At 40.0% G+C, this 22,605-nt stretch overlaps 1 protein-coding gene across 6 annotated transcripts in view; it reads left to right on the top strand.

The window, feature by feature from the left end:
• Nucleotides 1-22,605, top strand: part of LOC135487822 (transmembrane channel-like protein 7) — a 34,274-nt gene that overhangs the window by 7,267 nt on the left and 4,402 nt on the right. For 5 of the 6 annotated variants that reach the window (XM_064771922.1, XM_064771929.1, XM_064771946.1 and 2 more), the window contains 14 exons: nt 9,045-9,114; nt 10,373-10,454; nt 10,764-11,143; nt 11,569-11,723; nt 13,592-13,739; nt 13,937-14,098; nt 14,883-15,046; nt 15,224-15,332; nt 15,543-15,640; nt 20,484-20,594; nt 20,978-21,053; nt 21,199-21,329; nt 21,980-22,147; nt 22,318-22,396. In XM_064771922.1, coding sequence (XP_064627992.1) covers nt 9,045-9,114; nt 10,373-10,454; nt 10,764-11,143; nt 11,569-11,723; nt 13,592-13,739; nt 13,937-14,098; nt 14,883-15,046; nt 15,224-15,332; nt 15,543-15,640; nt 20,484-20,594; nt 20,978-21,053; nt 21,199-21,329; nt 21,980-22,147; nt 22,318-22,396 — 1,933 coding nt within the window. Of the gene's footprint in view, nt 1-8,257; nt 8,366-9,044; nt 9,115-10,372; nt 10,455-10,763; nt 11,144-11,568; nt 11,724-13,591; nt 13,740-13,936; nt 14,099-14,882; nt 15,047-15,223; nt 15,333-15,542; nt 15,641-20,483; nt 20,595-20,977; nt 21,054-21,198; nt 21,330-21,979; nt 22,148-22,317; nt 22,397-22,605 lie in introns of those variants that run through there. The other variant, XM_064771966.1, reaches the window with a different exon arrangement.

A 22,605-nucleotide genomic window follows, 5' to 3' on the forward strand; every position in this document is an offset into this window, starting at 1 on the left:
CGAGAAAGAAAGTCTTTATTACGAGATAATCAAATTGAACTAATTAAGTCATAATCTCCAAGCTTAGTACATGCTTGTTTTGAAAAACTGGAATAAAATTAGCTTCCTAACATGCCCCATGTTTTCAGGTGCTGACTAATTCCTCCAAATGAACTCAAAACACAAAAATTACTTTTTTCTTCTCTTATTGAAAAAGTTCTTTTTCACCTTCAGGCCATTTTGACTTGATGCTGTGAATCAATAGTGTTTACTCGGGAAAAATATGTTTTCTTCAAATCTGATATGGATAATTAAAAATAATAATGAATAAGAAAGAACATCAAAGAATTATGAGTTTGAATAAAGTCGGCTAATTTAACGGACTTACTTTTGTTTAAGGGGCTGTTTTATTGTCTGTACTTCCTCACTTTGGATTTTAGAAGAATGGGGTACCATAACGAACATACTTGTAGAGGTTACCACTTTTATGAGGGATTCAGACAACCCCCTTTCCGTTTAGCATCTTGGCAATTCTTATTGATGTGGTACTCAACACAAAGCCTTATTGATCTCTGCAACTCTGATGGAATCTATCGATCCATGTTGATGCGCTTTTCAGATTCTGCGCTTCTGTTTGCTAGCGGCAGAAGAAGCACTGGTGCGCTGTGAATCCAAATCTAAATGTCATCTGATGATACCTAGCTGCTCCTTTGTTCCCCTCGAAAGTAATATTTGAGATTTTTATCAGTCTTCCGTGAAATATTAATCCATTTTCAGTGGGTTGTTTGTCGTAATTTTAATTCAAAAGGAGCATTGTTAGCAAGAGAACATTTGTTAGTTACCTCCCCTTGCACTGTCATTTAGCATTGTCATAGATATGCTAATACCCAGGCGCAACAGTATAAAGACGCTGAGCAATATACGTCATTCTGACATTTTCCATTTCCACCTGTTTTGAATGCATTTCAAAATAAGTTTACGCTATTTTAGTAAGCTACCAGAAGTATGTAGACTCGGATACAAATTTCAATCAAACGTATCTTGAAAAAGTGGATAAAACATTGTGTTTGTTCAGGATTTCTGAGTACTCGTCAGGACATGTCTGGCCAGAAGTTTGCACTGTTAGATCGGGAGATCGATGCGAGTCAGTTTCTTATCCTTACACTTTATTGTGAATTTTCAAGGATTCATGAAATTATGACGTCAAACATTTTGTTATAATTACTAATAGAGCTATACTTTCTTCTGCGCTTAATCAGAATCATTGGGGAAACTATATGTGGTGCAGTTTTATCTGGCTGTCCGTTCTCCATGGATGTTGAAAACTGTCAAGAATAAAAGAACATTCTGGATTTGATAATTTACAAGACGTTTTTTTGCAGTGAACATTATTCGAAGTAGTGGAATTATCAAATGCCTTTTGCAAAATATCGTTCTTCTTTGAATGGATATTCTTGGATTAGATCAGATCTTGAATGTTATTACAGGATACATGGACATGTAGCAGCAAAAAAACAACCGTTTATCTGTGTTAAAGCTTCTGTGTGAGGCAGTTCTTTTAGTGGCATTGGCAGTGCTTTCTGAATGAAATTGATAGTTCTTTGAATCAGTAAACACTAATTGAAACCCACATTTCTAAAATGGATCATAAAGGAGGTAAAACTACTGGAGTAAAAGCTGACGATGAAGACGAATGGCTACAGATGGCTATGCAGCAAGCTTCAATATATCCTGGTAGTGGTATTGACAGCAGAAATGATGAATCTGATGAGGGTGAAGAAGAAGATGATGATGATGATGATGATGATGATGATGATGATGATGATGATGATGATGAATTCTCAGATGGTGTTGATGATGATGATGATGATGATGATGACGATGATGATGCAGACGAGTTTGCAGTTGCACAAAGAGAAACAGAGCAGTTAAAGGGAATGCGTCGAAAGCGTTCTCACAGGAAATCCTCAAAAACAAATGCCAAGGAGGACCCAGACAACAAGCTAGGCAAAAAGACAATTATCAAAGAGAAGAGAAAATTTCTCTTCGTTCCCATCCCAGCCGGAGGGAAGAACAATTTGTCAGATATTACAAAACAAGTTTCCTGTATAGAGGGAGTGCAAATCACGAAAGCAACTGCCCCTGACAATAGAGGCCTTGATGGACCCACTGTCCTTTCAAAGAAGACGGATTATCCAGTAAAAGCTAATGATGCTGAAGTTGGCGTTAATGTTGGTGTTGTTGAGCAAAAACCTCAAATCGACCAACATGAGGTTCCTGGTGTCAGTCTTTCACTTGGAATGGAGGGAAATCCAACTTCCGGTAGTGTGAATCTTTCCCTTGGTCTTGGAGATAAACAGAACCACAGTAATAGCAATAGGCCTACAGGTCTTTCACTTGGAGTAGAAGACAGAATGGAAAGTATTTTGACTCCTGACAAAAACATAAAAACTAACACAACCTCGACTTCTAATTCAGTGGTAGAAAATCCTCAGACTGGCTCTAAAAAATCACACCATGAAAATGTTCCTATACCAAATAAAAAACACACTATTTCTGAATCAGCAAAAAATCCCCCTGTGTCGTCCACTATATCAGGGAGAGTTGCTTCATCAAATAATAAATTTGCAACAACCAGCATAAAATCTTCCGACACATCTAAAAGTACAGTTTCATCAGTGATTGAAAACCAAGCATCCCAGAATATCAGCAAGGATTCCAATATTTCAAAAACTTACTTGACCACAGAAAAAAGTTCTAGTTCAACTGTAAACATACCCAGGAATAAAACGACCTTATTAAATTCACCTCGTGTTACCAGTTCAGAAAGCAAAAAGAATAATGCTGTGAATGTTTCAGCGGATGTTTCTGGTTCTGTGGATGCGGTAAAAAATACTTTTGATGGATCAGAAGAACCAAAGTTAAAATCACAGGAAAATGGGAATGCTTCTTCAATTGAAAATAGTACAATTGAGAATGTAACAGAAAGGAGTACAGTGGCGTCGTCTGATGTAAATAGTAGCAAAGATAAATCAGCTGTTGATAATGCTAGTGTCAGTGACACACATGAAAGAGGTGAGCAATTGGAGGCTGTACGTGACAAGACTCATAAGACTCAGAACAAAAAAAATTCACTTCTGAGACAGAACAGTCGGAACTTTGCTGAACTCTCAAAATTGTCTGGCAGAAGTAAAATAAAGAATCAGGTGTCCATTCAACAAATCAAAAATCCACAAATTTCGAGTTCGGATACTGATAGTGACAATAAAGTGAAGTGTATTGCTGATAAACGAGATAATTCTGCTGTTGTATTGGCACCATCAATCAAGAACAAACTGTATTCCAGCCAATCCAGTCTTGGGTTACACGAGTCTGATGCAGTCACAGTTCAAGTGAATGGTCAACTACCAGAGGATAGCCTTGACAATGGAACAGTACCAAAATGTATTCAGTCTGAAACAAATCCGAATTCGATAACTGCCACGGAGTCTGTTCCAAGACCAAGTGATGGGGACTTGTCATGCCAAAAGGTATTTGGGCCCTTTACAATTCAGCAGGATATTAATGCCTCTACTGAAACTCACGATGAGCAATCCAATGTTGTATATACACAAAATGCAGGGAAAGAGATGCCATCTAAGCCGTCAGCAGCTGAAAATGCTGCTTCAGGTAAAGACAGTCATTCGATCCAAATTGAAACAGGTGTGACACTTGATAACAAATATGCTTCCATCCGAGGAGATGCCACTGTCAATAGTAATGACAAGGAAAATGCATCATATGAAGGTCGAACTGTTTTAAACTATGTGGGAAGCACGTCTGATATTGTTAAGAAATCACAGGTGGAAAGGACGGATAATTTACAAAATCCTTATGAGAATGGGGACAAATGCGAATCAAAGGAAAAACCGATCATGAATGAAAAGACACCAGGTGGAACAGGAAGGGCTTCTAATAAAGTTAAAGTAATTTCATCAACCAAGAAAGGGACTGCCATTCCCAAAGAGTTGAAGGGTACTGTTGGCCAAAGCGGTCAAGAGAAATCTAATGACATAAATGTGGGAGCAAGGGAATCAAAATCTGTTCTAGATACTAGCAGGGATACACCACCGAGTCAAGGTGAAAAGAAGCCCAACTCTGAAGAAAAGGCAAAAGTCATTTCCACAAAACGAAGTGGTGCTGTTAGGGAGAGGGCCACACTGCCCATTTTTGTGGGAAAGAGAAAAGGACAAAAAGGTATAGCTAATCTTACAAATGTGGTGAAGGATCAAAAGTTAGCAGATGCAGAAAATAACTCTCCACCTTCTAAAGTAGACAAATCGTTGAAAAGGGAAGAAATTACTGTTGATGTAAAGGACTCCAAAATATCTGATGTGGGAAAAGAAGGAAATAGACTTGATGCAGGAGAGCAAATGTCTTCATTAAAAGCCAAACAAAAGGAGACTGCACCAGTGGATGTGGCAAACCGTGATGATGACAGAAAGAAAACAACAGTGAAGGGAGAGGCCCAGTCATCTGTTGCAAACAGTAATGCAGAAATAAGAACATCAAAGACTGAAAAGAAGACCTCACTGGTAAAAGAGAGAAAAGTCAGTTTTACAGAAGAAAAAACAAAACTAAAGGACCCAAAGCAAACTGATTCTGAGGATGAAATGTCCCCAAAGGGAAAGGGAGTGAAAGTTTATGGTGCAGCAAGAATAGCTACATATGCAAAGAAAGCGACACCTTCTCTCAAGAAGAAGAAACTCTCGCCATCAAAGGAAGCCAAATCTGTCAATGAAGGAAAGGAGGACATGGTATGTGACAGCAAGAAGTCTGCTGTTGTAGAAGGTGAGGTAGATATTTTTGATTCTGGGAAGAAAAATTGGAAGAATTTATCACCACTGTTGGAAAAGGATAAAGAAACTGCTGATGCCGAGAATTCAACGGTAGTCCGGAATACTGATCATGAGGCTAGTGAGAAGACAGCATTACCAGAAGAGGAGTCGAAGGGCACTGATGATACGAACAAAGTCTGCAAAATAAATACAGGAGGAAATGCAACTGGTCTTCAAGTTTCTGAGTCAAAAAAATATGAAAAAAGTCCCGAGCAAACATCCCCCAAAAAAGAAACCAGTGTAAAAGAGGCTGAACACAAAGAATACTCAGCAAAAGAGAAAATGAAAAAAGGACTGACATCAACAAAGACGAATAATAACGACACATCCGAAAAGCTAGTGGTTCCAATGGTTACTGAGGATAAAGAAACTGTTGAAAGCAAAGAGACAGATGTCAAAGTAGACAATGTCAAGCCTGCCGGGTGTGACGATCTGAAGACAGAAAAAGCTGATCCAAATTTTTCGAATGAAGCCAAGAAGAAGCCTGAAGAAACGCATAAATCTCCTGCGGGGAATACTCCACTTGCCACTTCCACTAAAAATGAGCTAGAACTACTAGTACCAGTTTCAGGCACAGGATCAGTTCCAACGTCTCCGACCATCATACCTCAGCGTAGGCCTCTTATGATAGTAAAGATGAGGTCACTCCTGCCTTTGCCATCGGATTCGAGTGAGATTCTCGGTGACCTCTCACTAGTTCCAGCCTCCAGTGATCCATATGATTCACCTTCTAGAATCATCAGGGAGAAGGGCCAGTCTCATTTCTGGAAGGATGATGACCTTTCTTCACTTACATCGCTCTCATCGGAAAACGATAAACCTTACCTTTTTCCTGTACTTTCAAGAGCTGTGCGAACCCAACCTTTCTCTTTCTACTCAAATCATGACAATACATCAAGTGAAAGAGATTCACCATATGTCGAGAGTGCAAAGGCAATCATATCAATGCCAAGTCAAGGTAATGATAAAAAGATTTCACCAGTATCACCTGTTGCAGATTCTTGGAAGAACTCTAAATCGGGTAGCGAAATGGATGATTCATCAGTATCAAACTATGGTGATGACTACTTTGGTATGGCAGCACTTTTGGCAAGTAAGAAGTACAATCCGTCTACATCACAGAACAATTTTAACATTTTGGAACAAGTTTATGGTGTTCAGGACTCCTCTTCTTCCACAATGCTGGATGACCAAAGCATGTTTGATCGAAACTCTGATATTGTTGACTTTGCATCTCTGACTCAGCTCACTTCGCAAAAGGCGTCACCAATAGATATTGCGAGTGCTGTACAGAGTGGGTCAACAAACGTAGTGGAGGTTGAGAAAAAAGTCAGTGCTGGAGATGAGTCAAAATGGAAACAGGTTCCAATACCACTGGAGTTGAATGATTCTGAGAAGGAATCAAAATGGAAACAGGTTCCCATACCACTGGAGTTGAATGATTCTGAGAAGGAATCAAAATGGAAACAGGTTCCAATACCACTTGAGTTGAATGAATCTGAGAAGGAATCAAAATGGAAACAGGTTCCAATACCATTGGAGCTGAATGAAACTGAGAACGAATCAAAATGGAAACAGGTTCCAATCCCATTAGAGCTGAACGAAACTGAGAAGGAATCAAAATGGAAACAGGTTCCAATCCCATTAGAGCTGAACGAAACTGAGAAGGAATCAAAATGGAAACAGGTTCCAATCCCATTGGAGCTGAACGAAACTGAGAAGGAATCAAAATGGAAACAGGTTCCAATACCATTGGAGATTGATGAAGAGAAAGGATCAGTGATGGTAACAGAAGCAAGGAGTGTTAGCAGTTCTTCTATGACACCTGTGGAGCAACCTGAGGAAGGACTGAGTATGATAGAAATGCTGCGAAACCAATCACATGTAGCAAAGGGGGTGAGAAGGACCTCTGGAATGGACCGAACTGGAGCAGCTAGTACCATCACGAAAGTACGTCAGAAGTCACAGTCTGGCAGTGTTACGGTTGGGGATTCTTCAGTAAATACTGAAGACGGAAGAACCGGTCTAATTGATATGCTGCGTAGACAGTCAAGAATCACAGAGAAATTAAGATTGGCATCATCAGTGGAGAAGAATTCGGGTTTGCCTGACATGCCAGTTGAGGAAAATGTGAGCCTCATTGACACACTGGGACATAAATCTCAGCTCAATCAGGCAGCTGCAGAAAGAATTGGTACCGATCGACAGGGTGCAGGAGGGAGTGTACTTGATAGGTTAAGGCAACAGTCCCAGTTGAGTGAAAGTGTTAGAAGGAGTGCAAGCAGTGATGCTGAACATACTAAGGATGTCTCAGATCACGGGACAGAACTGATTGAAACATCTCGCAAACGGTCTGTCAATAAAAAAGGGAAAGGCTCTACTTCTGATATATCAACAGCCTCAGGGCATTCTGATACTCTCAGGGCTGCACAGAGGAAGTTTAAGCTACGGCCTGCAGGATCTCCTGTGCCAGAGAGTGTAGAGTCCAATGAAGTGAATGGTAAGGTTTCGGGGGAAATGTTGGAAACCCAGTCACTGCCCGGGGAGGATCAACCACCAGTCAGCAGTAAGCCAGGGAATCTGAGAAGTAAATCCGTTACACCATCGGGAATGGCTGCAGCAAAGTGGCAGGGTTCCATTTCCAAGAAAAACAACAGTGCATCGCAGTCTCCATCCAACTTTGGAAAAGGACAGTCGCCTTCACAGACTGATGGAAAACGCAAAGCTTCATCAGGACCTGTGAGGTCAACATTAACTCGCCAACAGTCGTCATTGTCTTTAAACTCTAAAAACTCAAGTAAGTCTCACAGTAGGCACCAGTCTCATGCGATAGAAAAAACTAGACCATCATTGGCACCAAAAGCAAAATCGGTAATGTCTTCATCTTCATCATCTCCTTTGAATGTTGAAAGGCGAGTGTTGCAGAATTCTCAGAAAGAGAACTGGAAAACCGTTAGGAATAACCAGCATAATCTTGTGAAGGATTCAGTTGAGATGTCGAACCAGAAATCTATGGAAGGTGTTGATGTTGTGTCCTCCCCACGGGTTATTGAGAAGGTGGAGAAATCAACCGACGAAACAGTTTTTGAAAAGCCTGATGGAACACCAGAGAGGTCACCTGAAACGGGAGAGGTGCAACGGAAACCTGTTGTGAAGGAAGTAGTGCAACAAAATAGTGACAGGGAGAAGGAGAAGGTTGTTCCGACTGATACCATCATCGACATCACTGATGATGAAGACGACTTGCAAAAGGTGGTTGTGGATGATGGAAAAAAGCTTGTAAAATCACCAAGCCTATCAAATGACGACCGTGGGCAGATTATCACGACGACAACTGTGACTACTGTCTGCCAGAGGCCTTGTAATTTGTCGCAGCTGATGGATAGCACTGCGGAATTACGTCAAGCTAAAGCTCTTGTGACGGCTCGGCATAGAGCGCTCTTCCAGAAGACACCACCTTTCCTTGTTCGTAAAAGAGTACTACATGAAACACCAGATGACTTTGAGCAGTAAGTTGTCCTTGAATGACACATGTTTGTCTTGTACTTCTCAGTACTTGGCTTCTTGTAGTGCTGTTGTCATTGCTGATTGTTTCATGTTATTAATTCACTACTTTCCTGATCAGTGCCCCAGAGTGGTAAAGCATTGTTGTGGGAAACAGAATGACGTATCGAGTATCATTCATAATGTATCGAGTCAGCCTTTGCTATTGTCAACATCATACCAGTCGTGGACTTTATTACGTATCCTATATAGACATTTTTTTGCATGTTCCTTGGTCGAAGAATTGCGGGTCACAAAAAGAAAACCCCAACTATCGGAGTTGGTGTGCTCATGTTACTTTAGTGTGTGGTGATGGTATACATGAACATCTTCTCAAACATTTTCTTTCTGCATCAGCTGATACTTACAACAGTTTGACTTAGATAAGAAAATTCCATCTTCTCTAAGCATGTGAAATGTTTTTTGTTTCCTCATTTACATGTAGTGTTTTCCATGGCTTGTTTGAACATGTCTATCGACACATTTCATACAGCGAATTTCAGCTAATAGCCAACATTTTATGTCAATAGGAATGCTTTATCTCATTGTTATACAGACTGAAAACACAGACACAAATATACTGGATGTTTGCTTCCTTGCTCAGGTTGCCAGCTTGTTATCTTCCTATTGTTGATGTATTTTCAGGTCTCGTTTAATGAACGAACCTGTGAAAAGGTTGAAAGGATTTCAGAAATGGAAACACACACGGAGAGTGGTGAGTCACTAAAGGCTTTAGTTCATATTGAATTTTGAATAATTATATTTTGAAACAAACTGAAAGTCACATAAAAACTTATTATGGCCTTACAACAACTGAAGAAAATGACACAGTCAGCTAGATTCTTTTACCATCTCAAACAAGAATAGCAACATGTATAAAGCTCTGTTTGGTTTTCCAGAAGTAATGAGCTTTTGATAACGATGAATTGCAATGATCACCGACCGGTATTTATTAAACAAACTTTACAGAATCAGTTCTTTTAGACAACTTTAAAAGCTGCATTGCCAGATATTTGAAATAACTCATGGGTATAGGCCCATTCACCTTGAGGCAATTGTTAGCAAATAATCAATGCTGCAGCCAGTAATATTGTGATAAGTTGATACTTGATATAATACCCAATAATTAGTCTCTGTGGCCAAGAGCAACATCTTAAAATGCCTTGGAGCTACATTGTATCAGTATGCTATTAATAAGCGATGAGGACAATCATAACACTATATCAATTTAAATTGATATCTATTAATTGGTGGTCAATAGAGATATGTGGCCTGTCACATTTCCGATAAAGTTCAGGCCAACTTTTTATCTTTTACAAGGTATCCAAGAGAGGTTGCACACCATTTATGACCAGAGCTTCAACTTTGAGGCTAAGTTTCAGTCGCCTCCAAGGCATGTCGGTTCAGCGGAATAGACAAAAGTTTTCAAATTGCTTTATTGATGTGAAAGGGTTCTTTAATTTCGTTGAATCGAATAAAACTTAAGACGAGGAACCTCATGGCCGAGTCATTGACACGGCTAAAATGCAACAGGGCCCCGGTTCGATCTCGGGAGAACCAGGATTGTATTTCTTGATTGATGAACGAGTGGCGCATTCCAGGAACTAACATTTCAGGCTCTTCAAAGCCCTTAGTTAAATTGATGTGTAAAAGTGAGATTCATTGCATCTAGTGTCTATGCCTTGGTCTATGCCTAGGCAAGCAAAAGACCCGAACAATCAAGGTAAAAGGCACGAGGAGCTTTCAATGGCGGAAGGTGGAGTTACTAGGCAAAAACCAATTGGAGCCTCACCGGAGTGACATGTTAAAACGCTCATCTCATCGTATGGGAGGAAAACTCCGTCGAGAAAAACACCTCCTAGTGCTGAAGAAGAAGACTTCACACAACTGCAATTCAGCTCAAAGATTAAGTCAAAGTGATAAAAGTGGTGCAACCTCTCTTGATCACAAAATCACCTCCTTGTCAATTTCAGGAATGGCGTCGATTCAAGGACAGAGTAGCAGATTCTTTCTCGTCTCTGATAATATGGAATGGATCTTTCAAACAAATCGAAGGTAAATACATTTTTTAGTTTAATCGATTGAAATGAATTAGAATGGAAACATCCATTTCTGAAACGAGAAAGTGTAAGGGCAACAGAAATGCTCAGATGCCAATGATGATGTATTTCATTGCAGGTGCCTTTGGTATGGATATAGGGTCCTACTCCTGCCAGCTCATGTTCTCTATTTCATTGTAAGTGACTTTAGTATGGATATAGGGTCCAACTACTGCTAACTCCTGTTCTCTATTTCATTGCAGGTGCCTTTAGTATGAATATAGGGTCCTACTTCTGCTAACTCCTGTTCTCTATTTCATTGCAGGTGCCTTTGGAATGGGCATAGGGTCCTATTACCGCTTCCTCAAATTGCTGTTTCAACTGAACATCGTCATTGCCCTCATCATGATACTACCCATTACTGTTCCTCAGGCGATTTTCTCACCCGCCACTTTCAACGAATCTCTCCTACTCGTCAACTTTTCAACTGCTGCTCTGGACGTTCCATTAATAAGTGCCCAGGTGGCAGTATCAATACCATCGCCCAATGATACCAGTGGCGTAGCGCAAGCTCTGACATCTTCGACTAGTGTGAACTTTGTTGCCGACGCAATGAGCTGCTCTGCAAACTACACTGCGACTGTGGATGAGCGTGTGGCTGCAGCGACACCTCTAGAGTCAGTCTTATCATTTCTCCAGGGAGACGTAAGTATTCAATATAGATTACAAATTTCTTTGTAGAACCTCCTGCGATAACGCTAGCCTCAAAGGTATGTCCAATGTGCTGACCTAGTTGTCAGTATAATTTCCAAGAGCATTCTGATTTACCTTGCTGCAACTGATTATATACATCTATGGAAGTTTTGATGAGCACAGACTATCAGTTGCATGAAGCAGACAGGATGTCAATTGTGACTTGGACTGTATAACAAATTGAGGAATGTCCAAAAGACGTAGAAAACAGTCTGGTTTCGCTGCATTAATTGTCATAGTTTATTTCGGCATGGACTGCAGTTGAAGTATTTGTGTTTGTTTAACAGTGCATTCACGAAAATTAAGAAAGCAAAACCCTCATAAAAATGTCACCGATTACTGTTTTTCTCACTTCAACACTCAACCATATCTTTCAGGGTTGGATGACAAACACAATTCTTTTTGCTGGATACTACTTCAACAAAACCGTGTATAGCCAGGGTGATCCAGTTTTCTCCTACAACATGCCGCTGGCCTATATCCTGGCCACTGGTGCCTACTTCCTCTTCAGTTTGATTGTCATGGTGACATAGTAAGTAAAACTGTGAAATAGCTTTTGTGACGGTATCTCGCATAGAAATGTGAGTCATTAAGTGTTCTATGGTGGTGAGAGGAGAGACTAAAAAAACCAATCCCGCAACCCTGGGAATTTGGCATGACAGTTACCCGATGGAGAAGATGATGGTGCTGATAGAAACTGATCACCCATTAGATAAAACCTATTGACGATTTAGTTCATGTCCGACCTGCAAAACTCTTTAACATTTCACATATCATGAAGTAGGGCAAATCCATGCACATGCAGCTAGGTTGAAAAATATATGCTGAATAATCAAAGTCAAAATATTGCTTGAGGCATCATTTCTCTCTCCTCCCTTCGTACAATAAGACCATTGTTGTAATAAGTATTTATAGAGACATTGAGAATACTGGAGAATTCCTGTTATGTTCCACATTATCTTGAATAATATAGCTGTTTTGTTTGATTCAGAAAGTATTGTAGTTGTACATGTTGATGCGTCCATGTTGGGTTGATGGTCGTATTAGGCTCACATAATCAGGCCTAGGAAATCTATTAAGCCTATGTTGACGCAAATTTGCATCCATCCTATTGTAAGACTATTTATAAAGTTTGACAAATGTTTGATTCACCATACCGGGTATCGATGATGGGGTATTTAGATAGATCTGCATGTTTTTCATTGTCGGGGTGTTCTTAAAAAAATCTCTTTGTCATTGATCAGAATAATTTAGTAGACAGAATAATGCCAGCCATTAGGCTTCTCCACAGGGTTTTCTCAGGGTAGGGTGGTACTCTTGAAATTTAAGAGGTTTTGCCAGTGTGCCACACAAGGCAGGGTGGCCAGCAATTTAATGTAGGGTGGCCTTAGAGAAACCCTTTAAAAATTTCCAGAGCAAAGAATGGTGGCTGCTTCTAGGTAGGATGGGTACTGGTAGCTGCCAAGGTAGGGTGGGATGCCCTGGCAAATTGCTCTGTTGAGAACCCTGACTGCCATGAACGACAGAACATTGTCAAAAAATTTTATCGCCCTCGTCATACCTCTGACAAAATGTTTAATTACGTGTGAGTTTGACAGACCACTGATTGGCAACTTTCACCACAATGCCTTTATTTAGATTACTGTAACAATTAACAAAATTTAACTGTATTGATAAGGTCTCATCTCGTTTGGCCTTTCTGCTTTAGCCATGCATTCTTTCAAATACAATTCAGCAATCTGAGGATAAACAGTTCAGAATATGCCATCCACATTTTACCAATGAAAGTGATGAATAGATTAATAGAATACACAATAAAAATCGAGTTTTTCGCAATAAATATGATAAAGAAGAGGTTATTTGCCAAACATAACAAGAGTTAAATAGGTCATTTCAGGCATGTTCATGAACAGGTTTTATAGTTAACATATGTTTAAGTAGTAAAAAAAGTTATTTATGACACATGCCAACACTATAATTTAGATCATGTTGAATTTGCAGGCAGATGTGCTCACTTGCTTCTTTGTGCTATACTTTAAAAATTGCAACACATTCAAAGCTAGGAATAAAATTTTGAGATTGTATAAAAAATTGTTCATGTTTGGGTAAAATTTAATTTTGTTGATCACCACTATTTGTGAAGCAGTTCAGCAAAGTCGTATATCGAATTGCAATTCTTACTGGGTATTATAATAATGATGTTAACAAAATAATGATATGGAGAATATTATAAATCTTTGCTTCAATTGAACGCTACGGGAATGGAGGACCTGTGGCAAATAACTTCAGGCAAATACCTCCACTAGAATTCTTTTTACGAAGCGTTAAAAAGCAATAAAAAGTTTTGTTGAACAACCCGTGGGCACTCAAGGTGTTAAAAACAATCATCTCTTCGTTTAGCATTGGCGAGGGCTTCCGGCAGAACTTCCTCGAGGGCGAGGGAAAGATGTTTGCTTACTGCAACAACACGTTTGGAGGCTGGGATTATTGTATCAGTACAGAGAAGGCTGCCAAGATGAAGCAGAAGATCCTATATGCGGACTTGACAGTAGGTCTCAAAGATCTCGTACTTTAGTCAGATTCCGTGAGGATTATTGGCTTAGCGACATCATGAGAGTGGGTGGCATCTGTCAAGTTGCCCACCATTTTCATCATGTAACCGAATTTTAACTGCTTATGAGAGATTAGAAACGATTTCATTCAGGAGTTGGGTCGATTAAGAATTTTTCTCTCTTTCTATTTCAGCGAGATCTCGAAAACGAACGCATGAAGATGCGTCGTTCTAACCGCACGACCAAAGAGAAATTCTCGCTCTACATCAAAAGGATCTTCATCAATATTGTTGTGATCACCGTTCTATGTGGTGCAGGCTATCTCATCTTTCTCAGTAACAAGTACTCACTAGAGGTAAATTCGAAGAAATAAATAAATGATGTCATTGTCGGGTCTTTTAACATGCAGCTCTCACGGACTAGTTCTCTGGTTTTGTGGGTCATGCATGTTGCTACGACTCCTGTTCATACAGCAACATCACATCATGCATAACAGCACATGCATTGCTTGTGTACGCATGCCATTCTTTACAAACTTCGCCTATAAAATGTTAAATATTATATTCAGTCTTAAACATTCAATTATATTATAGGGTAGAATGGGGTAATTGTAGCCCCGGTTTACCCGTGCATTGTTTGATGCATGGGGATATCAATCGATATCATAGGCAGGGGCTACAATTAAACTCGGGGCTACAATTACCCCAAATTTCAGACTTGTTTCAGGGATATCATGACTCAGTACTGCGTGCAGAATTAGGTGATTAGTAACCATGGGGTTAAAGGCCTACTGTGTTCATGATCAATGTTTTTACCTGTGGCTCCGGTAAATAGGAATAAACGTTGTAATGCAGTTACATATATCATGCATACATGTAGAAATTAAAGCTGGACATATCAATGAATTCTTCAGTGTTTGCTCTGCATTTGGAGGTGTTTTTCTCCATGGAGTATTCTTCCTCCAATGAGCGTTTTTACCTGCCAATACAGTTAGGCAACAAATGGGTTTATTGGCCACAGGTATACGACTCTGAATTGGCCAGAGGTAGATTTTACGCAAGCTTCTCGTGTTTGGTGGGGTCTTTTGCTTGCCCTGGTATAGACACCAGATACAAGGAACCTCGGTCTTTTCTTTCCAGTGGGGTCAGCTGACCACTCTGAATGACTTTGTGAAGCTGATTGTGGAGTACTTGCCTGCTCTTGTGATCTCCATCTTGAACTTCATCATTCCCTTGATGTTCATCCATATTGTCAGACCCGAGGATTACACGCCCGAGTTTGAGATCAGAATAACACTTCTCAGGTATGTGGTATGCCTTGGGAAAATTGTATGCCGATTCTTTCGATTTAGATGTATGCAGGAATTTCGGAGGTTTTTTTTCTCATCATTCTTCCCTTTTCTGAATATTCTAATGAAGCATTGTTTTCTTCGACTTGTCTTCACATAATATTTGATACGAAATTGTTTCATCTTTTTCAGGACAGTATTTTTGCGACTTGCTTCCTTGACGGTACTCATCCTGTCTGTCTACACTCAAATTACTAACTGTGAAACATATGTTTGTGGAAACTGCCAGACAACTTCATATGTAAGTACATGTACTCAATCATCCGTCAATCTTTTAATCATAATTTTCTTAATTTTTCCGGTGATACGTGGTATATGGTCATCCACATGGCACTCGTTGATTTTCTTCGGACTGAAAGCTATCATGCAATCTCGAGCTTTTAGGCTGAAGAAAATCATGATTTGTTATCCTCATTGGAGAATCAGTTGTATCATGTCGTTATTCTTTCAGTGCTGGGAAACTTTCATCGGGCAACAGTTCTACAAACTGGTCATGTTGGATTTCTTCATCCCAGTTGGAATTGCTATATTTGTGGAGTTCCCACGCAAGTGAGTAGCTGTTCCAGGGCTGCCTACCCTTGACACATTAGCTGGACTGATCTTCTTCTTCCGAATTTGCACTGCACTTGGAGAGGATTTTCTCCAGGGAGTATTCGTCCCCAAAGGCAGGATGAGCATTTTAGTGTGCCACTACGGTTTAGGTGCCAATTATGTTCATTGGCCTAGTGACTCCGACTTTTACAGAGGTAGAGTCAACGCAAGCTGCTCATGTTTCTCAGTTGGTGCAGTCGCATAGACACCAGATTCAAGGAACCTTGATTTTACATCTCATTTGAAGGACTGTGACAAGCCAGGAATTTTAGTTCCTTACACGTTGTTCATCAAGAAATACAATCCTGGGTTCTGTTGTAAAATATGATTTTTAGCTCAGCTGAAAAGCTGAGCTATTCATATGAGTAAATGGTAGAATGAGTGTCCGTCTGTCTGTCTGTCTGTCTGTCTGTCTGTCCGTTAAACAGGCACGTTTCAAAACTATGGCGGATAGGCGATAGATTTTCCCTCTGAGGCGTTGAGACCCTTCAGGACTCCTGAATAGACCAAATGTGGGTCCGGCAGGATGAGCGGTTTGGCCACTAGGTGGCACCGAGCGAAATTTTCCAAAAACTTTTCCAGCAGCTGATTTCTCAGTTGGGGATCATGAATCAAATCTAATTTTATAGAGCAAAGCTTTCTCTTTCATTATCAATAGGCGTAGTTCATGAATTTCTCACCAGGTGGTGTTACTGGCGCAATTTAGTGAGCACCCCCCAAGAAGAGCATTTTAAATTTCGCGCGAGTTATCCCACGTCCAATCACACATGCAGCGAACGTCACGTCTCGAGTCTGCGCAGTTCAGACGTAAGGAGACCATGCTATGGAATAGATCGCGTTCTGTCAATTCAGAGGTAAGTTCTCATTAAATTCACAATTTCATAGGCGATAATATTTGGCTGCTTGTGTTATTGCATGTTGATGACATTAGGGAAGGCTTGGATTGTTTAATTGGATGTGATTAATTTGAAATAGTTCGTCGACGATCGTTGAAAAACGATCTGCGAAATGCAGCTTGGTTGGTCTGAGAAACGATGTCAAAGTCCGGCTTTAAATCATGGATTTCTCAACAAATAACTCTTGTCACATAGCAGAACTAATGTGAATAAACAAGACAATAATAAACATCGTTCTGATATCATCGGGTAAGGTTGCCAATGTACATAAACAGTGTAATTGAGGATCGACGCCAGCGATTTGAAATGTCAACAAACAATAAATGCGATATGATACACACTGACACTTGCACACTGTACATAGCACAATGCTTCAAACGGGGTAGTTGATAAAGTATGGAATTAGTGAAACCTTGGAAACACTGACAAACCTTGGAATATTCAATGTAAACCATGGATCCACTGTGCAAATAGCGCGGGAAATCGGGTGCGTTCCTTCCACGATTTATACCCTCCCAACTGACAGTCTCGTCCCAGCTGACTTTATTGATAGCAATTTGCCAGTTAGTTCAGAAGCCAACATTTTTAATGTGGAGGATGACGTCATCAATTGGCAATGCGCTGTGGTCGTTAAAATATTTTATTTCTCTTCAATGGAAGCAAAAATTAGTTTTTATGATTGTTTTGTATTCCATAGACGATAAAGTATTATGCTCGGTACTAGATGCACGAGATCATAGGACAAACACACACGTGAATAAAAAAAACCGCTTAGAACTGGTGACGTCACAAAGATCTCTGCATCCCTCGATGCGTACTGGAAGATGTAAGAAATCGCTCACGGCGAAGGAAATTTTCATCCGCAAACTTCGGTAATAAACATACATGACTAGGCTTCTTTTATTCATCGTTTGTTATAAAATATCAGTCAATCATAGACAATTAGGCCTAGACATAGTCGTCAACCTTATCCATTCATAATGCATGACAGGCCCCCAATTTTCTCTGTATCACCCTGTATGAACAGACCGATCCGTAGTTCAAATAGGCCCCGCGTGGTGGTGGCGTATTTATAAGAGGAGCGCTATTGGTCCATATTATGGGTGTGTGGTGGGCGTGTCTTCCCATATTTGGGAGATCAGTACTGTACACTGGAGGCGAGGTACAACTGGGTTGTTCTAAAATATAGACTATTGAATCGGATATGCGACAGATTTCTAAATTACCATAAAATTCCGATCTGATCATGTAAGAATAAGCTCCAAATGTTGATTCGTAACCACGTTAGGTTCGAATGGCATTATTTCATGTTTTTATGCATTTTTAGGACTGATTCCAAGGTTTATCACTGGTTCCAAGGTTTCACTGATTCCAAGCTTTATCAACTACCTTCAAACGGGGCCGATTCATCACTCTTATCACAATGTATTCCCTATCATATCAATGAACTTCCTTGATCATTCGGCCCTAGCGCCTTATCAGTTGTTGTTGGCCTTGTATTTGATATAAAACTTGGCTAGCTTACCTATTCTATCAAAATTAAAATGTTATCTCCTCATCATGTTTTGCAGGACAGGGATGATCTGCAGCTGCATTTGAACATATTTGGTGACCACATCTCAAAGATGACCAAGAGAGAGGATCGAGCTATGACTTTGCACATCCCATCGACTTCGGTGTTCACCAGTGCAATCATCAGAAGAGCCAGGCAATTCTAGTATTCAAGTATTTCATTCTGTAATACTTACCTCAAAATTTACTAAATAAAGAAAACCGCATGTGGCAGTTGGTTAAAAAAATCAAGTCTATCTGTTTAAAGTTTTTACTTGCTATCATTATTATCAACATTTCAATGGTGGCATTCTGCTAAGGTTTGTTAAGAGTTTCACTTGACTTAAGCAGGGTGTACACTAGTAAAATATTAGCAACATTTTACCAACATTTTACCAACATTTTACCAACATTTTACCAACATTTTTACAACAATTTTGCAGCAAGCCCTTCAAGGCCCTGTGTTCACTAGCAACAAAATTGCAACAAATTAGCAACATTTTTACAACATGTTGGTAAATTGTTGCAAACTTTTTAGTGGGAACAAAGGGAAATAGGTATTTTGGAGGGAAAATGGATGATTCCAAGGAGAGAGGATGTGTTTTGAGTGCTTCTGCAGCAATTTTAGCTGTCATTGTTGAGAGACGGAAGAGGCGGCGAAATAACCAAAGAGAATATGGACCAGGCCCTGGATCAAAATGAGGGTGGATGATGGGGCATACCACTGCCTGTTAAGGCCGCGTATCCATAGGGTATGCCCTTGTGTAGTGTGGCGTTATGGCGTAACAGCCTTGTGACCTGGCACTATGCCCTGAGTCTCCATTGGATATTCCTTTTTGGTCATGGTAGGCCTTCGTAGTCCTCATTTCGCAGCGGTCAATCGCGTTTATCCGCACGCTGTCATTATTTCAGAAGACAATTTCTTATGAATATTGAAAATGAAAATACAAGTAACTTGTATTTTCTCTTGCAACATCAAATTGACATGTACATGTATATAAAACCTGACTTAAGCAACAAATTACAGGTTCGTGCTTGTTATGATAATCATCTGTTTCGGGGTCCCAGAGTAGTTCCCGTTGATGAACCTCTTGAATTAATTTCGCCTCAGACATTGCTTCCGTGTTGTTCACTCGCAAAAGAATGGACATGTTCAATCCCAATATGGGCCTATATTCCCAATCCACAGTGCATATATGCCCGCAATGTGACACGGCATAACCTATGGGAACGATCAATAACACCAACGAAGGTTCATTGTCCGTGTGGCGCGCCAGGCGGTAAAAAGGGAATGTTGTGCAGGGCAAGCCTATGGATACGCAGCCTAAAGGAGTTTCGGCTGACTGACAAGCCGTCACACAAAAACTTCTAGAAAAGGTTTCATCACCCTACGAAGCAAGACACTCACTTGAGAGTTGCTATACCTGCTTCTTGTTCAAGTCACATGAACTCCGGTAGATCACATGACGCAAATCCTATTTCTGATTGGCTGAAGAGTTTGCAACATTTTTACAACATGCAACAAAGAATTGCATTGCATTTAATTTGCAACAATTTTACAACATGTTGTAAGACGCGTTTTGCTCTGTACACACTACGCAACATTTTTGCAACATTTGTTGCAACTGGAAATGTAAAAATGTTGCTAATATTTTACTAGTGTACACAGGCCTTTAGGCGATAATAGAGTTGGGTAGAGCATTTTGTTAATGTTACCCTTTTAGTTAGGGAAACTGGTGCCTTCTGCATTAGGTGGACCCCACTTACTCATCTGTCAGACCGGCCTCACACGTCGGCATTAGAGTTTAAGGTCCAGTCTGCGAGATTTACCCATTTCTACCCAGCCAAAAGCGGGTGATTGGGCTAGTCTCTCCATGTGATTCAATTCGCATGGATTCTTGTGTCCCGGTGCTGAAAGGATCCCTCCACAAGGGCAGACTACATCCGGTGGCACTGAAGTATGGAAGAAAGACAGAAGACGACCAATTTGCGAAAAGGATCATCATCATCATCATCATGGTAACAGCTAGGATGAATCATGTTGCTGTGTGTAAAATTGATGGTCCAATATAGGTTAGGTTATCTGTTTGCGCACACATTGCAAGGGTGGAGCTTGCTTGAAGTAGATTGCGCCAGTCTACCGTAATTCACTGTTACACATCCAGAAGCTAATATCCTTAGGCTTTGAGTCCTTAGTTTAGTAGAGTTTGACGAGTAATGTAATATATACGAACAACGCAGCAACAACTCAGCTGAGCGCCAGGCCCTTGGGCCTCTTGTTCATGAGTTAGACTTGTTAGCAAAATCTGCAAATATTTGGTGGTTCGTGACATGGTCTCTTTCTTCTCCTTTAGGCTTCTTTGGAAGAAGTTTAATGACAAGAAGATCTTCAAATTGATTGGCGAACAGGAATTCATCATTGCTAAACAGGTTCTCGATATTGTCTACTCTCAAACACTTTGCTGGTGAGTATGTTGCCACACAGGTTGCCTCCATGCATCCAAAAACTGGACACATGAGGTATTCCAAAATTAACACTTAATACGTCATTATTGGTAATACTTTGGATGCAAGTTCTCTTTCTTATGTGGGTGAAGATGTGTCCATTAGGAAAAAAATGCTACTTGTGGTGAAATTCCTAATGCTATTCTGCTATGTTTATTCAGCATGTTCAGTGTTGTGGTTTAACTGACATGAGGTTGTCTCATTTGATAAACGCGCTTGCATTTCCAGACATATAAAAGCCATTACTGAAACAATATTTTAGTTGGCTTTACGACTCTCATACTCGAAATTGGTGGCAACTTGATATTTCACCTGTTCTAAATCAAGTGCTATTTCTTTCCAGGATTGGTGCCTTTTTCTGCCCCATCATTCCTGGCATGACCGTGGTCAAGTTCTTCATCCTCTTCTACATCAAGAAAGTGAGTACATGTACATGTACATGACTTATTCTAAATTTCAGTATGTTGTGTAATTTGCAGTGTTCTAAGTGCAAGGACGTACGGGGCTTCAAATTCTGATGTGTTCTTTGGGGGGGAAAATCTAATGCCTTATTTATTATTTCAGTATGTTCTCTTGTTCTGCTGTGTTCCAAGTGCAAGGACGTACAGGGCTTCCAACTCCAATGCCTTCTTTACATCCATGTTGCTCCTTTCATTTATCTTGACGTGTCTACCAGTCGGATGGTCCATCGCAAAGTAAGTACTTTGAACAGAACTCACCATCTTCGTTACTCACCGTGGTATCAAATTACATTAAAATACTATAAAACACAAATTTTTCATTTGCGGGCATTCTATTTTCGCAGATTTTGCCAGTAACTTTCTTTTGCGAGAAAAAAATTATCAAAAAAAAAATCTTTTCCAAAGAAAAACAGAAAATAATTCAAAAGTCTGTCACAATAGAAATCTTAAAAATTTTAACGCAGCACCAAAATTTGGCCATTTACTGTAGTCGTGAGTGGAGAAAAAAAGTGGGCTGGTGCATCCGTAAGAATTTCCAGACCTCAAAACTTTTTGCTGATTGATGGTAAAAAGTAGGGATTCCTGGTAAATATCTAGGTTGCAATGAAATGATTCTTCATCGAGCTCAGAAATTGTTTCTTTTGTTATATCGTTTTCTGGCTTACAACTGAATTGATGGAAAGGAAAAAGGCAGCGGATAATGCTCAACCTGCTCCAACTGGTTTGACCTCAGTGATATGATATCTATGACGTCTTAGAGAGAACGATAGTCACAGATATCATATCACTGTGGTTTGACCGTATGAATGACATGGGGTCAAAATCTGGTTTTGTTCCACAAGTATTGTTGCAAACTGAATTGACAAATGATTGATTCTTTTCAGAATTTCTCCCTCTCAGAGCTGTGGTGCCTTTCGTATCTACAGCAAAGCTGACTTCGTTATGTTTGACAGTATAACAAATGTGATCGGAACGTGGCCTCAAGAAGCAAAAGATGTGTTTTACTTCCTGGGCTCTCCTGCGTTTTATGCCCCTCTAGCTGTGCTACTACTGTGAGTATTGAAAATATGATTTGCGAAAAACTTTTTCTGTTAGAGAGTGCAGGCTGAGTTTGGTCATACTTGCTATTAAAACGAACGGCCACCTTTCTCTAGACTGAAATGTACTGCTTCTTGTTAGACTTGTATACATTTTTTCGAATATGTGCTCTCTATCTTTGCAGCATTTTGATCTACTACTACTACTGTGTTGCGTCCGGTCATGAACGGATGATAGAGATTCTCAAAGATGAACTGGCAATGGTAAGTACTATATCCTGGTAACTCACGATTTTGGTTCTTATTTTTTATTGTTCTATTATAAAATAATTATGAAGACGTGGTTAGCGGGTTTAAAGGCCTACGCCGTTCGTTAAAAATTTCGAATTTGTGAATGAATTTAAAAATGTCCAACTTCAGAAATACGTACTAAATATAAATTTCAACATTGCCGTTGTGTAGACTGGTATACA

This window comes from Lineus longissimus, chromosome 1 (assembly GCF_910592395.1).
Source record: "Lineus longissimus chromosome 1, tnLinLong1.2, whole genome shotgun sequence".
Classification (NCBI taxonomy): Eukaryota; Metazoa; Nemertea; class Pilidiophora; order Heteronemertea; family Lineidae; genus Lineus; species Lineus longissimus.